Source organism: Hemiscyllium ocellatum, chromosome 23 (genome assembly GCF_020745735.1).
Source record: "Hemiscyllium ocellatum isolate sHemOce1 chromosome 23, sHemOce1.pat.X.cur, whole genome shotgun sequence".
Lineage (NCBI taxonomy): Eukaryota > Metazoa > Chordata > Chondrichthyes > Orectolobiformes > Hemiscylliidae > Hemiscyllium > Hemiscyllium ocellatum.
This window is the reverse complement of record NC_083423.1, coordinates 41,722,936-41,738,470: the sequence shown is the minus strand read 5'-3', so window position 1 is coordinate 41,738,470 and position 15,535 is coordinate 41,722,936. Positions and strand designations below refer to the sequence as shown.

At 38.4% G+C, this 15,535-nt stretch overlaps 1 protein-coding gene across 1 annotated transcript in view; it reads left to right on the top strand.

Moving 5' to 3' along the window:
- The first annotated feature begins 337 nt into the window (after window positions 1–337).
- The window catches only part of LOC132826614 (uncharacterized), a 211,727-nt gene continuing 196,529 nt past the window's right edge, over window positions 338–15,535 (top strand). The window contains exons 1-11 of the mRNA XM_060842569.1: window positions 338–506; window positions 1,732–1,852; window positions 1,958–2,096; window positions 2,230–2,322; window positions 2,410–2,482; window positions 2,562–2,699; window positions 2,952–3,107; window positions 6,754–6,848; window positions 7,710–7,836; window positions 11,207–11,453; window positions 12,623–12,761. Coding sequence (XP_060698552.1) covers window positions 338–506; window positions 1,732–1,852; window positions 1,958–2,096; window positions 2,230–2,322; window positions 2,410–2,482; window positions 2,562–2,699; window positions 2,952–3,107; window positions 6,754–6,848; window positions 7,710–7,836; window positions 11,207–11,453; window positions 12,623–12,761 — 1,497 coding nt within the window. The remainder of the gene's footprint in view (window positions 507–1,731; window positions 1,853–1,957; window positions 2,097–2,229; window positions 2,323–2,409; window positions 2,483–2,561; window positions 2,700–2,951; window positions 3,108–6,753; window positions 6,849–7,709; window positions 7,837–11,206; window positions 11,454–12,622; window positions 12,762–15,535) is intronic.

Here is a 15,535-nt window from a genome sequence, read left to right as displayed (position 1 = left end):
TACATTCAGATCTGCTCAGAAATATCAAATATTTTCTCATCTTGTTCTAACCAAGCCATAAAAGATAAATACTTGAAGATATGTCAAGAAGATGTTTGTGCATGTAAAGGAGTGAGGCAATGTGCTTGCGCCAGTTTTGTAGAAATATCACATCAGTGTGTACAATCAGCTTCTTTAGATTGGATGAAATGGAGGGAAAAGACAGGATGTGGTAAGTTATCTTGGCAGTCAAGCAGAACTTCAAACAAATTCTATTAAACGGGATTCAATTATTTCAATCTTTCGAATAAACTGATGAACAAGATATTTGCATTGATCTTTTAGCCGTTTAATAACAATGCTCAAGCCAAATTATAAAATCAAAAATCTTTTCCTTTCAGCACCACCAACTTGTCCTGGGAATCAGATATATATGGAGTGTGGCCCTGCCTGCCAGTTAACTTGTACCAACCCAAACCCACAGCAACAATGTGATCAGTGTGTGAATACCTGTGGTTGCCCAGAAGGTAGTTATGCTTAAGAGTACTGAACTATTCAACTTTCTTTGAAAATAATTTTACCTAACTCTATTCAATGTTAACAATGCTAGCCTGTTTAAACTGCTTGACTTATAAAAGAAACAATAGAATCACAAAACTATGACAGTAGAAGGTTTGAATTCATTTTCCATTTGCTCTTTGACTTCTTGAGCTTGTTTCTCATTTTTTGAATGATTTTGGGAAATAAGCACACAGTTCTTGTTTAAGATGATTGTTCTATGATCATGTATAGCAAAGACATTTTCTTTCAAAAATATTGAAAGGAGGTTACTGCAATTTAATGCAGAAAGGTTTCAGACAATTTGCAGTACTTTTGAGATTAAGGAATGTGATTCTCCTTTAAGGATATGATATTCATTTTAATTGAATGACTGAAAATAATCTGGTGTCTAATTGTGTGCCTATTTGTCAAAGCTTATCATTTGATATTATGATTATAAATAGAACAGGGTATGTTGGAATGATTTAAAAAAGGTGTTGGAAATACTCATTGAAATGCAGAATATTGCATATGCTGCAAATCTGAAGTGAGAACAGAAAATACTGGGGTAAAACATATTTGATGAGTTTGCTCGAAATGTGTAGAGGGAAAAACAGAGTTGATGGATCTGGTTTATAACATTACATCATGTTGGACATGTGATAGATTTTGAACAAGGTGTATGCAGAAAAGCTCAGAAGGAAGGTGTGTGACAGAATGGGACTTATGCAAGATTGACAGAAAGACAAAAGGGAATAGAGATGAAGCAAAAAATAAAGGAAAGAGAATCTGTGACTGGAGCATGTAAGCTGCCGAATGAAAGAGGGAATTAAAACAAGGAAAGAATAGAAAATAACAAAAGGACACAGCTTACAATCGGTAGCTTTGAAGTCAATGTTGAATTCAGGAGGTTGGAACGGGCTTAATTGAAAGATGAAGTGCTAATTCTAAAGCTTACATTGAGCCTCACTGGAACTGGAACAGTTGGCTGAGGACTGAGAAGTGTTAGCAAGAACACAAAATGGGAATTATTATGACAGGATACCAAAGGGTCAGAGTCAATATTGCTGATTCGATTAGGTTACCGATTTTTAGGATGCTTCAACATTAGTCAAAAGAAAGGCAAAACTGTTTGCATATCCTCTGGTAAAAATCATGCTCCTGGTTATTTGCTATAAGCAAAAACACAGTCATTGCTTTATTTTATTTCAGGCACTGTCCTTGATAATTTACAAGGTGGTGACAGATGCATCAACCAAATGGAATGTCCTTGTGAATATGGTAGAACAGTATATGAGTCTGGAAAAATAAGGATGACTTTCTGCCAGTCATGGTAACAATCATTACCTATTTAGTAAATTACAACACACATCAATAAATGAATGTGCAAACTTTCAGCAAAAATACCTTATTATGAATTACTTTGTTATGACTTTAGCACCTGTCGATGGGGAATGTGGGAGTGCACAGATTTTAAATGCCCTGAAATTTGCAAGATTGAAGAAGGAACTCATATTACAACATTTGATGGCACATATTATAATTTGATTGGTGACTGTTCATACGACGTTGTTGTTGTACGTAAGAATTTGCTCATTAACTGTTTCCAATTGTTGGTATTTAATTTTTGAAATAAATCCTTTATTTTGAAATCACATGTTTTGCCAATCAAAACCATTTCTAAGCTCTGCAATTTTTAATTTTTCACAGACAAAAGACTGGTCAGTAAAAATTGAAATGCATCCATGTCAAACAGCAGTTAAGCAGACATGTTTACAGCGAGTGACATACACAAAGTATCAGGTAAAACTTTATGATATTCATGTGTACATTTTATATTCCAATTTGTTATATCCTAAATGTTAAAACACATTTTCATTTTTGTTCTAGGACATTTACATAATCAATAATGATGGCACTGTTGACTATAATGAAAATAGAGTGGAACTTCCTCTAGCAAATGGTAAAGTAGTTTTTATTTGAGCTCAAACAGATTAACAAACAGTAATTATAAAAGAAGTTAATCTCTCCTTTATTTACAGGTGATATAACAATATTTTTCCAGTCTTCAATATATCTTCAAGTATCAACAAAGTCTGGGATGAAAATGCAAATACAGATACATCCCATCATGCAACTTTACACCTCACTGCCCAAAAGTGCCAATGGAACCACCAAAGGTACAACATTCCCCTAAATAGTACACTCCAGTGACTGGGTCTGAAACCAGCATCGTTCTGGTACCTACAAATTCCCAATGAGCAAGTTAGGCTAAGATCTCCTTGTTTAGACAAAACAAAGACATTCTTGTGTAACCTTTCAAAGAACTGTGAATTCTTAATGAAATTGGCTGAATTATATTTATCCATCACAGCAGGTTGCATTTGACCATAACAGTTCCCTTATAATGGCCTATGCTGTTCTATCTCCAGGTTTATGTGGAACCTTCAATCACAATGCAGATGATGACTTTCTAAGTGCCCAGGGCATCGTGGAGTACACATATGCAACTTTTGCTGACTCTTGGAGAGAAAGTGAGAATTGCCCTTCACCACAAGTTTATCCTGCCTGTGTCAGTTCAGAAGATGGTAGGTTTGAATGGAATCTTCATCAAGGTGGTCAAGTAACTTTTTTTTATGAGCGTGTTAATTCTTCACCTGGTCAGGATATACAATACTCAATTGACAGCAACCTCTTTATCCTACACTTTCATGGTCACACAAACCCTCAAGATCCGTTGTTTGATATCAAAGGTTGAACTACTTGTATTTGCATAAATCAAAACTTTGAATGGATTGAATAACCACTTCCTCGATTCATCAAAATAGAACCTGGGTGATTGAGGATAAAACAAGCTTCAGTATTTATATAATCATAGAGCCATAGATTTATACAGCATGGAAACAACTCGTCCATGCCAACCAGATATCTTAAATTAATACAGTCCCATTTGCCACTATTTGGCCCATGTCCCTTTAAATCTTCCAATTCATATACCCATCCAGAAGCCTTTTAAACATTTTAATTGTGTAAGCCTCTATCACATCCTCTGGAAGCTCATTCCATTCACGCAATATCCTCTGCATGAAAATGTCCCTTAGGTCTCTTTTAAATCTTTCCCCTCTCACCATACACCTATGCCCTCTACACCTGGGAAAAGACCATTTACCCTATCCATGCCATCATGATTTTATAAACTTCTATAAGGTCATCTCTCTCTGTCTCTGATGCTGCAGGGAAAACAGCCATAGCCTATTCAGCCTCTCCCTTCAACATTCTTGTAAATCTCTTCTGAAACCTTTCAAATTTCACAACATCCTTTCTATAGCAGGGAGACCAGAATTGCACGCAGTATTCCAAATGTGCCCAAACCAACGTTGTGTACAGTTGCAACATGACCTCCTTAGTTCAATACTCAATGCACTGACTAGTGAAGGCAAGCACATCAAGTGCCTTCTTCACTATCCTATTTTCCTGCAAATCCACTTTCAAGTAACCATGAACCTGCATTCCAATGTCACTTTGTTTAGCAACACTCCCCAAGACTTTCCCATTAAGTGTCTCATTCCTGCTCTCATTTGCCTTTCCATAAAGCAGCACCTCGCATTTACCTAAATTAAACTCCTCAGCCTATTGCCCCATCTGATCAAGATTTCATTGTACTCTGAGTAACCTTCGCTGTCTACTACACCTCCAATTTTGGTGTCATCTGCAAACTTACTAACCATACTTCTTGTGTTCACATCCAAATCATTTATATAAATGACAAAAAAGTAGTGGACCCAGCACAGATCCTTGTGGCACAATACTGGCCACAGACCTCCAGTCTGAAAAGCAAACCTCCACCACCACACTCTGTCTCCTACAATCAAGCCAGTTCTGTGTCCAAATGGCTTGTTCTCCCATTATTCCATGTGATCTAACCTTGCTATACAGTGTACCATGAGGAATCTTGTCGCATGCCTTACTGAAGTCCATATGGATCACTGTCCTCATCATTCTCTTCGTTACCTCTTTAGAAACTCAATCAAGTTTGTGAGACATGATTTCCCACACAGAAAGCCACATTGATTAGTCCTTGCCTTTCCAAATACAGACGGAGTGGGGTGAATTTGTACATGTAGAATTACATTTTAATTTGCTCAAAAACTGCATGAACCCATGCAAAATTCTGTCAATCCATTTTTAGATTAGAATCAGTCTGACCATTGTGGTACAGACAGCCTCACAGAGGGAGCTAATACCTTCAATACATTATCTGGGCTGACATGACACTAGTTGTTAAAGTTCACTTGAGAAAGTAACTTTTAAAAAAGGTTTTACGATTTACATATGAAAGGAATGAAACCAACATGGTCATTCTGAAAGATGAGAGATGATCCAGGTATTTTTCAATATATAATTTCAGTTACATCACACTGCAAACTTTTGCTATAAATTCTGTGTTTTACAGTCTTATTCTCCACAACCACCTGTTGAAGGAGCAGTGCTCCAAAAACTAGTGCTTCCAGATAAATCTGTTGGACTATAAACTGGTGTTGTGTGATTTTTAACTCACACAACTTTCCCATTACCAATGTCAGACTCCCTGCTCTATAGACTCCTGGCTTTTTCTTATCACCTTTCTTAAATAGTGGCACCATGTTAGCCTTAAGAATACATTACCAGTATGACGAAAAGAAATTTTTTATTTAGAGAAAAAAGTTTAAGCAGAAGATATTGAGAGAATAGGGTTGAGATGAGATAATTAGATCAAGGTCAATGAGAGAACATTTAAGGACAATGATCACTCTTTTGTACAGTTTAAGCTGACTGTGGAAAAGAAAATTGAATGATTTAGAGAAAGAATAATTAATAGAGAGATAGTCAACTTTAATGATTAAAGAGAAAGAAATCTATTTCTGAGAAATTGATAAGAAGGAAACATTGGCTGGGTTATCTGTACTTAAAGTTGACAAAGCACAAGGACCAGATTGAATATATTTAAATATGCAACTGAAGTTGAGAGTGAAAATCATACATATAATATTTCACTCTTCCTTAAACTCAGAGGTGGTGTACGTTCGAATTCTACACCATTGGTGAGGAAACTTCTCGAAGCAAGAAATTGAAACAAAGTGAAGAATTGTATGGTCAAATTATGTGAATTAAGGAGAGCCAGCATGAATTTTCTAAGGGAAAATCATGTTTATCTAACTTGCTGGAGATTTTTGAAGAGGTGTGAGAGGAGTTGACGTGGTATACAGTACATGGACTTTCAGATGGTATTTCAAAAGATGCACTTCACTCACCGGACTTGTGAGCAAAGATCGTGGATTAAAAGGTGCAGCAGTAGTAACATCGATACAGAATTGGTTTTGTAAGAGGAAACAGAATAACAGTTAATGTATGCTTTTCAGGTTGATGAAAAGGCTATGGAGGAAAATCTTGGGGTAAATGTTGAGACCTTTGCCTTTTCCAATATATGTTAATCATCCAGGCTTTTATGTGTTGGGCATAATTTCAAAAGTTACAAGTGATACAAAATTTGGAAGCATCGTGAGTTTTGTGCAGAATAGTGTAGAACTTTAAAGAAATATAGACAAATTGGTGGAGTGCGTGGATTGTGGCAGATCAATGTGCAGAAGTCTCAGGCGACATACTTTTGGTGGGAAAGACATGGAGGGACATTATAACTTAAAGGTTACAACTCTGAACGGGTTGCAGAACTAAAGCAGCTAGGTGTGTGAAAGTGATTAAAGAAAGTGGAATATAGCCACATGTAAAGAAGACCAAATGTAACCATTGAGAAGAAGATTATTTTTACATGAATTATGTGAATATGCAGAATGATCATTATGATCCACTGAAATTCAATCTAAACCCTGTTACAAGTTATAATCTCACAGGTATTATATAGTGCCAAGACATAGACCTACCTTAAATCAATACCTGATGATTTAATTGGCTCAAAGTTTAGGAAAAGCAAATTTCCTAAGAAACTTCTAAACTTCAATTTTCTTTTGAATATTTCTATTTAGCTTGACCAAATGTAACTTCTGACCCTACTCAAAACATGATTCTGAACATGGTTGGTTAGAAAAAAAATGGCAATGTCCACAAACAGTTACCTCTTTCTGTGCTTGTGCAAATGAAATAACTCTGAGATTATACAAGTGAAAAATAACAAAGTTATATAATATAGATCCAAACTATTCACATTTCATATAATCATAACTTACATTTGTATTTCAGAAATCTATATTAAACAAAATTGTGACTGCTTAAAGGACCCCAAAGGTGCCTTCGCTAAATGCCATTCTGCAGTGGTGTTTGAAAAGTATTATGAAGTAAGTCAGAATTCTGTATGAATCACTGCAAAGCAACATATATAATGAGCAAAATCAAAGTAAAAACTTTCCTTGAAATCATAGTTATACTCAACTGATATTCACAACATTTCATTGACAAGGGATTTAGAATAGAAATATACAACATATTTCATAAAATCACCACAGTGCAAAAAGAGACATTTGACCTATTAAGTCCATAGTGACTCTTCAAAGAGCATCCCATCCAGACCTGTAATCCCAAATTTACTATGGTTAACCTACCTATCCTGTACATTCTGGGGCATTATAAGACAATTTAGCATGGTCAATCCACCTAACCTGCACATCTGTAGACTGTGGGAGAAAATTGGAGAAATCACACACAGACAAAGGGAGAATTTGCAAACTCCATACACTTACTCTGGTTCAGAATCAAACCTGAATCCCTGGTGTGATGAGGCAACGGTGCTAACCACTCAGCCACCATGCTGCCCATTTGGTTGTGTGCCACTTATAGGGCTGATGTTAAACAAAAGTCAAGTATCATGGATGCTATACTTGAAATCAGTTTTAAATGAAATATCATTTATAATTCAACTTAAGGAGAAAGCAACTTACGAGAAAACAAATAAGTATTTCCAATTGTTTGGATACACAAGTCAGATTGCGTTCTCAATTAATCAGACATATCAAGTTGTCTAACATCTTAGCAATACATTAATTTCAGAAATTTCAAGTCACATTTCCTTGATGATTCCAATTGTATGGTATTTTCAAGTTTAAGTTTATGGAAATGCACTAATAAATGAAATTATATTTTTTTCTGTATAATTTTAAGAGGTCATTTTTGGCAATTTTTGTTTTTGTTGCATGTTGTAGATGTGTAAAGTTGCCTCATGTCACTGTGAGAGGGTCGATGACTGTATATGTGCTGCACTGGAAGCTTATGCTCATGCCTGTGCTGCAAAAGGCTTTGTTGTGCATAACTGGAGAAGATCAATATGCGGTAAGTATTTTTTAACCACATGATAAGTTATAATCAGACATAAATGTGATAGAGGAGCATTAGTAAGAGTGGGATAGTGTCCATCTCCTCAGGTCTTATCAGTCACTCAATTAGATCATGCTAGATCTGTACCTTGTCTCCAATTTTCCAAGAATTCACTATTTTGGTCTCTTGAGCAACTTTGACTTTCTAACCCTCTTTACCCGTCCATCTGCTTCTCCTCAGTTATGACCCTACTTAAAATCTAACTCCTCAAATCAGTTTTTGACCATCTGTTCTAATAGCTTCTTATATAGTCTACTGTCAAATACTATTATATAGCACTCTCCAGAAGAATGTTGGGCTATTTTATTACAATAAATGTGTTTCATTACAGGAAATTGTTATTGTTGTCCTTACCTAAAAAAAGTCTTTCAATGTCTATGCTGAAAGCTGTAAATATCCTACATTCACAGTCTTTATTGGTAGAGAATATTAATATTCACACGACAATTCACCAATAGTTTAATGGTGACCTATACTTCTAATTTTAGCAAAAACAGAAATTGCTGGAAAAGCTCAGCATGTCTGGCACATTTTGTGAGAGAAATCAGAATTAATGTTGCAGGCCAAATGGCCCTTCCTCAGAATTCTTCAGAGCTTCTTACTCTAACAGTTTGCTCCCAGCTATGTAATTATATATTGAACAACCAGTGATAGTTGTTTCCAAATGTTTCCAAGTCTGTAATCTTCTATCATGTCTTATCTTCACCTCTTCTCAAAGATTAAAAACCCCAGAGTATACAATCACTCTTAGCACACCATCTATCTGTTGTTACTTTCACTGAACTCTTCTCAATAATGTGAAAATAAAATCAAAATCGAGGAAATAGAAATGGGACATATACTCTCAAAGTGATCGAACATTCCTACAATTCTAAAGACATATCTTTTGATTCTGTTGTTACATATTGGTGCAACAGTTCATGTTTGGAGCTGCTGTAGAAATATATTAAAACACAGCGCTTCTTTCTTATGATGATTTCCAGTTCTGGGCTGGTCTATACTCCTATTTGTTTACATCCCTTTTCATCTTTCTGTGGAAATTTCTGATGATTTTCCTTTAATTAATTGACACGCAGATATCAATTTGCAGAAATGATTGTTGCTTTGGCCCATTCACGAGTGAAAAGCACCAAAACTCGAAACACCAATCATACTTCATCAGAGTATCTGGCACTGCACTACTGTTAATGTAAAGCAATGCTTTAGCAACTGGAGTTTGATAAACCTCTTAGTAGATGGGTGCATAAGAAATTAGAAACAGGGCTGGGTGATTCAGGCTCTGCCATTCAACCAGATTGTAGCTGATCTATGCGTATCACATACTCTTTAGGAAGTTTTAGTAACTTTCATTTGGCTGGGGTCCCTAGAACATAATGAAACAATGTCAAGATAAGGCATTCAAACATTTAGACTGGAATATGGTTAGTTTCGTTAACTAGACGGCTTGTTCGTCATGCAGAGTGGTACCAAGAGTACAGGTTCAATGTTTATACCACTGTGGTCACAGTGAAGGTGTCATTTTCTTGTCTTCACCTCTGGCCTGAGGCTTGGTGAATCACAGGTTAATCCATTACCCACTGTCTCTTTCCAATGAGACAGCAGCACTTTTTTGCCCTGGGACTTTGGCAATATACCCTTTACTGAATTATGGAGAAAAATCATTTATTCAGGTGTTGTGATGCTTTGAAATTAAATAACCCCAGAGGGCTCAGATTGATAGAGGTTGATATCCAGTTATTATTTGACAATCTAAAACTAGAGGGCATAGGCTTATGATGAGAAGGGGGAAATACAAAAGGGTCATGAGGCAATTTTTTCACAGAAAGTGGTGAGTGTCTGAAACAGGCTGCCAGAGGTAGTGTTAGAAGCAAGTCAAATTTAAGGAGCATTTAGACAGGTACATGGATGTGATAGGTATGGAGGGATACAGATCAAGCACAGGCAGATGGAATGAGTTTAAATTGTGAAAACTGGGCAGGATTGACAGATTTGACTGAAGGGCCTGTTTCCATGCTGTACACCTTGAGGACTCCATTTGGAAAATGAGCAGAAGAGTGGAGTTATGCTGGAAGATTGGTTATGATTATACTACATGATAGAGTAGGGTTATGGAACTGAATGATCTGCCCTCATTGCTTTTTCATACATTGTTATGTCAAAATGAGCTTAGTGTATTTGGACACACTCTGAATAGATTACAGACATTTAAATAGCTCAGATCCTTCTCTCCATCCACCACTACCACCAGACTAGACAGGACCCAATCTGACTCCAATGACCTGTAACTTGTCTTGCAACACCATCCATCTATCATCCTCACCTACTTCCTCTTGGCCTACCCAATCCTCCACGCTGGAGCTGACACAATATACAGAATCCTGCTAACCAGGCACCTTGCCACCTCCTGACTTTGCACCCTACTAACCAGGTACCCTACCCACTTCTCACCTGTCATCTTACCCCAGGCACCCAAAACATGCAACTGGCACCCTATTCTCTCCACTCTTCAACATTACACTTACCTCGTATATGTTGTCTTTGATAACAGTTGTCAAAGTGGCTGCCAGGACAGATACATTTCAGAATGCTGTGAATAGGGGGCAGGGTTTGCCTTCCTCTGATCATTCTACACAATGAAGGAACTGTCAGTGGAAGGAACTGTCAGTGGAAGTGTGGCTCCACATTTACTGGAGGGTGCCAGAGCAGAATCTCCTCTCAGAAAAGCTGACCTTCCTCTCCTTTATTAAAATTGAAGGATCGGAGCAGCATCGGATCATCTGTCCTTTGAGAGTTAATGTCTCAAAGCTGACACTGTAATCTACTGAAGGCTTATTTTGGATTTGAAATTTAAATTCTTTTTCTTGTTCCACAGATGCTATCAGATCTACTGACTTTCTCCCAAGCTTTCTGTTTTTGTTTCAGATTTCCAACATGTGCAATATTTTGCTCTTGTTTGACTCCTTTCCTTCCTGCTACTTTAGTGGATGTAATGATGGTAGATGTAATGATAGTAGATGTAATGATAGTAGATGTAATGATAGTAGATGTAATGACATTATGATGAACATTCTGGCATATTTCATGATAGGCGCTCGTACTCTTGAAAACACATTCATTTATTACTTGTTATGATGTTAATAAATTGAAGAATCTAGAACAAGGCCTTATATAAAAACTAATCCTGCTGCACTTTTTCTTAAAAAAAAACCTATGGTTAAATTTGTAAAATACAATTTATAAGGTGTTTTGATAATTAGCAATTCAATTCTACTTGTGGTTGAGATAAATTGGCTGACGTGGAGCCCTTCCCGTTTTTTTTTTGTAGAGGTAACCTGCCCGAGCACTCAGGTTTTCCAGTATAATATGACAGCCTGTAACCGTACCTGCAGATATCTGTCAAAGCCTGATATCACATGTCAGGTTCAAGATGTTCCAGTTGATGGTTGTGGTTGCCCTGAGGGAAAGTACATGAATGAGAAAGGAGCATGTGTGAACAAATCAGAATGCCCATGTTATTTTGGTGGCTTGATTGTGCAAAAACACAACACTATTACTGTTAACGGAGTTAGCTGGTGAGTACTTTAATTTTGCTTGGCTCGGTATCAAAAGTTAAGAACAAACAACTTTGATCTAACCAAGTTAAACTTTTCTCTCAGTAACTGTGTCGATGGAGTTCCTTCCTGCCGTGGGGATGAGGGAGACCCATCTGAAATAAAAGGTAAATAATTATTTTCAATCTCTTTTCAAACAATTAAGAGACAATATTTAAAATAAAAAAAAACATAATGGGAAGTAACAATTTCCTTAAAATGTGGTGTTGTTCTTTAGATTGTGGAAAAAAAGAATTTTCAGACTGTCAGAATACTACAAGATGTAGAAAGACATGTCAAACATTGTACAGACCATGCGTAAGTGACCCTAAACCTACAATGTCTTGGATTTCCTATGTCTTAACTTATAGGCTAGTGAGTTGAACAAGACCTCAATTTAATACTTTTTAACAGTATCAACTATATATGAAATGATCAATTCTAGATATTATGGCATTGTATGCAATAAATTGTAATTACATTTATAACACAAAGTGTAAAAAATCGTGGTTTTATGCAACTACAGATTGAGGCATTTTATACACAACAAGTAATGGAAATGAGGCATATTTTAACTTGATGATGATCAATCTATGCATCCTGTACATCTGTATCACCAACACTCCCAATTGAGACATTGTGTATTTTCTTTTATAAAGTCACACCCTTGTGTCCCTGGCTGTGTGTGTCCTGAAGGTTTGGTGGAAGATTACAAGGGAAACTGCATTTTACCAAAACACTGTCCTTGTTCATATGGTGGTGAAATCTTCCATTCACGAGAAACAATCAAAAATGACTGCAATGAGTGGTGAGCTTGTATAAATATTACAAACTAATGCCAGTAAAGGAAAAAATGCCATAGTCCTAACACACCATTGATTATCCTTTCAGTATAGGGTGATGAGTGATGGTGGTGATTTAACATAAGGATCACCTTGGTTCAGACAAGGGGGGAGGTTGAGAAGGAGTGTTCTTCATGGTAACATCAGCCAATGTAGGAATTGAACACATGCTTTTGACATCATTCTGCATGCAAATCTGTTATACAGCCAACTGAGCTAACCAAATACCCTATCTAATGCTATTACACAATATAATATTATCTATACAAAATTGAAAAACATGATTAATCTGTACCTTTTATATTGCAGCCTATGCATAGGTGGTTTATGGGCATGTACTGAACGCTCATGTCCAAAGACCTGCCTAGTTTATGGAGATGGTCATTACATGACCTTTGATGGAAGAAGATACAGCTATGATGGCAACTGTGAATACACCATTGTTGAGGTAAATTGTAGTGAGCCCCATTTCTCCTGGTAGATTCAACCAGTACCCTTCCATTGACACACTTATTCGATTGGCTGAACTGGTCCTCACCCTCAACTTTTTCTCCTTCGAATCCTCCCGCTTCCTTCAGACCAAAGGGGTAGGCATGGGCATCTCTATGGGCCTCAGCTCTGCCTGCCTCTTCGTCGGGTGCATAGAACAGTCCATTCTCCGCAGCTACACTGGCACCATTCCCCACCTATTCCTCCACTACATCGAAGACTGTATCGGCGCCACCTCATGCTCCCATGAGGAGGTTGAACGGTTCAGCAACTTCACGTGCACCTTCGTCCCTGACTTCAAGTTCACCTGGACCAACTTGAACAATTCTCTCCCCTGCCTCGACCTTTCCATCTCCATTTCCAGTGACCAACTCAAAACAGACATCTACTGCAAACCCATGGACTCCCACAGCTACCTAGACGGCACCTCCTCCTACTCTGCCTCCTGTAAAAACACTATCCCTTATTCCCAATTCCTCTGCCTCCACCGCATCTGCTCCCAGGAGAACCAATTCTACTATGGGACATCCCGGATGGCCTCTTTCTTCAAAGATCACAATTTCCCCTCCCACTTGGTGGATGATGCCTTCCAACATATCTCCTCCACTTCCCACACTTCCACCCCTGAACCCCACCATTCCAATTGCAACAAGGACCTTCCACCCCACCACTCTGTCTGACACATTGCATCATCCTCTGCCTTTTCTACCACCTACAAACAGATGCCACTACTTAGGATATATTTCCCACCTCATCCTTTTAGCATTCTGCAGAGACCATTCCCTTCACAACTCCCTTGTTCGGTCCACACCCACCACCAATCTACCCTTCACTCTTGGCACCTTCCCCGCCACTGCAAGAAGTGCAAAGCTTGCTCACACATCTTCATCCTCACCTCCGTCCAAGGCCCCAAATGATCCTTCCACATCTGACAGAGATTTCCCTGTCCTTCCACATGTCATCTACTGTGTTCATTGCTCTCGACGTGGTTTCCTCTGCATTGGGGAGACAGGACACCAACTTGTGGATCTTTTCAGAGAACATCTCTAGGACATCCGCACTGAACAAACCCACTGCCTTGTGGGCCAAACACTTTAACTCCCCCCTCTCACTTCACCAAGGACATGCAAGTCCTGGGCCTCCTCTACAGCCAAACTCTAGCCACCAGATGCCTGGAGGAAGAACGCCTCATCTTCCATCTTGGGACCCTCCAATACGGGATCAATGTGGATTTCACTGGTTTCCTCATTACCCCCTCCCCCCACCTTATCCCAGATCCAACCTTCCAATTTGACACCACAATCTTGAACTGTCCTGCCTATTCATCCCTCTTCCCGTCTATCCACTCCACTCTCCTCTCTGATATATCAACCCCTCCACCTTCATCTACTATCGTATTCCCAGTTACCTTCCCTTCAGCCCCACCCCATCCCATTTATCTCTCAGCTCCCTTGTGCCATTCCCTCATTCATGATGAAGGGCTCATGCCCGAAACGCTGACTCTCCTGCTCCTCAGATGCTGCTTTTCCAGCACCACACACTCGACTCTGATCTCCAGCATCTGCAATCCTCATTTTCTCTACATTTTCATTGATAACCTTATCTTATGGTATTTATTTCAATCAATATTTGGTAAATTTCAGTTTAGTCTTTCAACAGCATCAATTGCTCACAAAATGGTGCAGGTAAACTCTGGAAAAGAAATAAATCTCTAACAAGACTCTAGGTGTACTTAGATTGCATTGATTAAAGCAGTTCAAAGGTGGAACACCACAACTTGTCCAATGACAATTAAGGACCCCTAACAAATGTCAGCTTTGCCAGTTACACCCACATCCTTTGATGCATAAAAATGCGCTAGTTGATTGACACACACTAGCTAATACTATAATTATTCAATCATCTTAATGTAAAATGAAATTAAGGTAAAAATATGGAATAGAATCCCTGCAGAATGGAAACAGATCCTTCAGCCCAACAAGTCCACACCGACCCTCCGAAGAGTAATCCAGCCAGATCAAATCCCCTACTTCTATTACTCTACACTTACTCCACTAATGCACCCAACCTACACATCCCTGAACACTGTGGGCAATTTAGCATGATCAATTCACCTAACCTCCACATCTTTGGATTGGGGAGGAAACCACACAGACATGGAGAGAATGTACAAATTCCACACAGACAGTCACCTGAGGATGGAATCAAACCTGGCTCCTTAGCGCTGTGAGGCAGCAATGCTAACCACTGGCTGCCCACATATTGATGACAATAGACTATACTGAGTAATATCCAAAAGGAATGGGTTTGCACGAAGAATGGGTTTGTACAAAGACTAAAAAGCAGATAACTGATGATACAGGATCATGCAAAATCCAAGTTATGTGAATACATTGGGATTGATAGAAATATTTCAATTTGCATTTGCATTGTACTGGAAACTGTTGGGCTTCTGTGTTTTTTTTTCCAAGTCTGGTATGATCATGATTTTGAATACATCAGTACCATATACTGTTTAGTTAGGTCCTTAGCTCAAATTACTCTGGTCCGCACGGACCAAACAACCCCACCGCCCTGTGGCCGACCACTTCAATTCCCCCTCCCACTCCCCCAAGGACATGCAAATCCTGGGTCTCCTCCACTGCCAAACCCAAGCTACCTGCCAACTGGAGGAAGAATGCTTCGTCTTCCACCTTGGGACCCTCCACCTTATGGCATCAACATCAGCTTCAC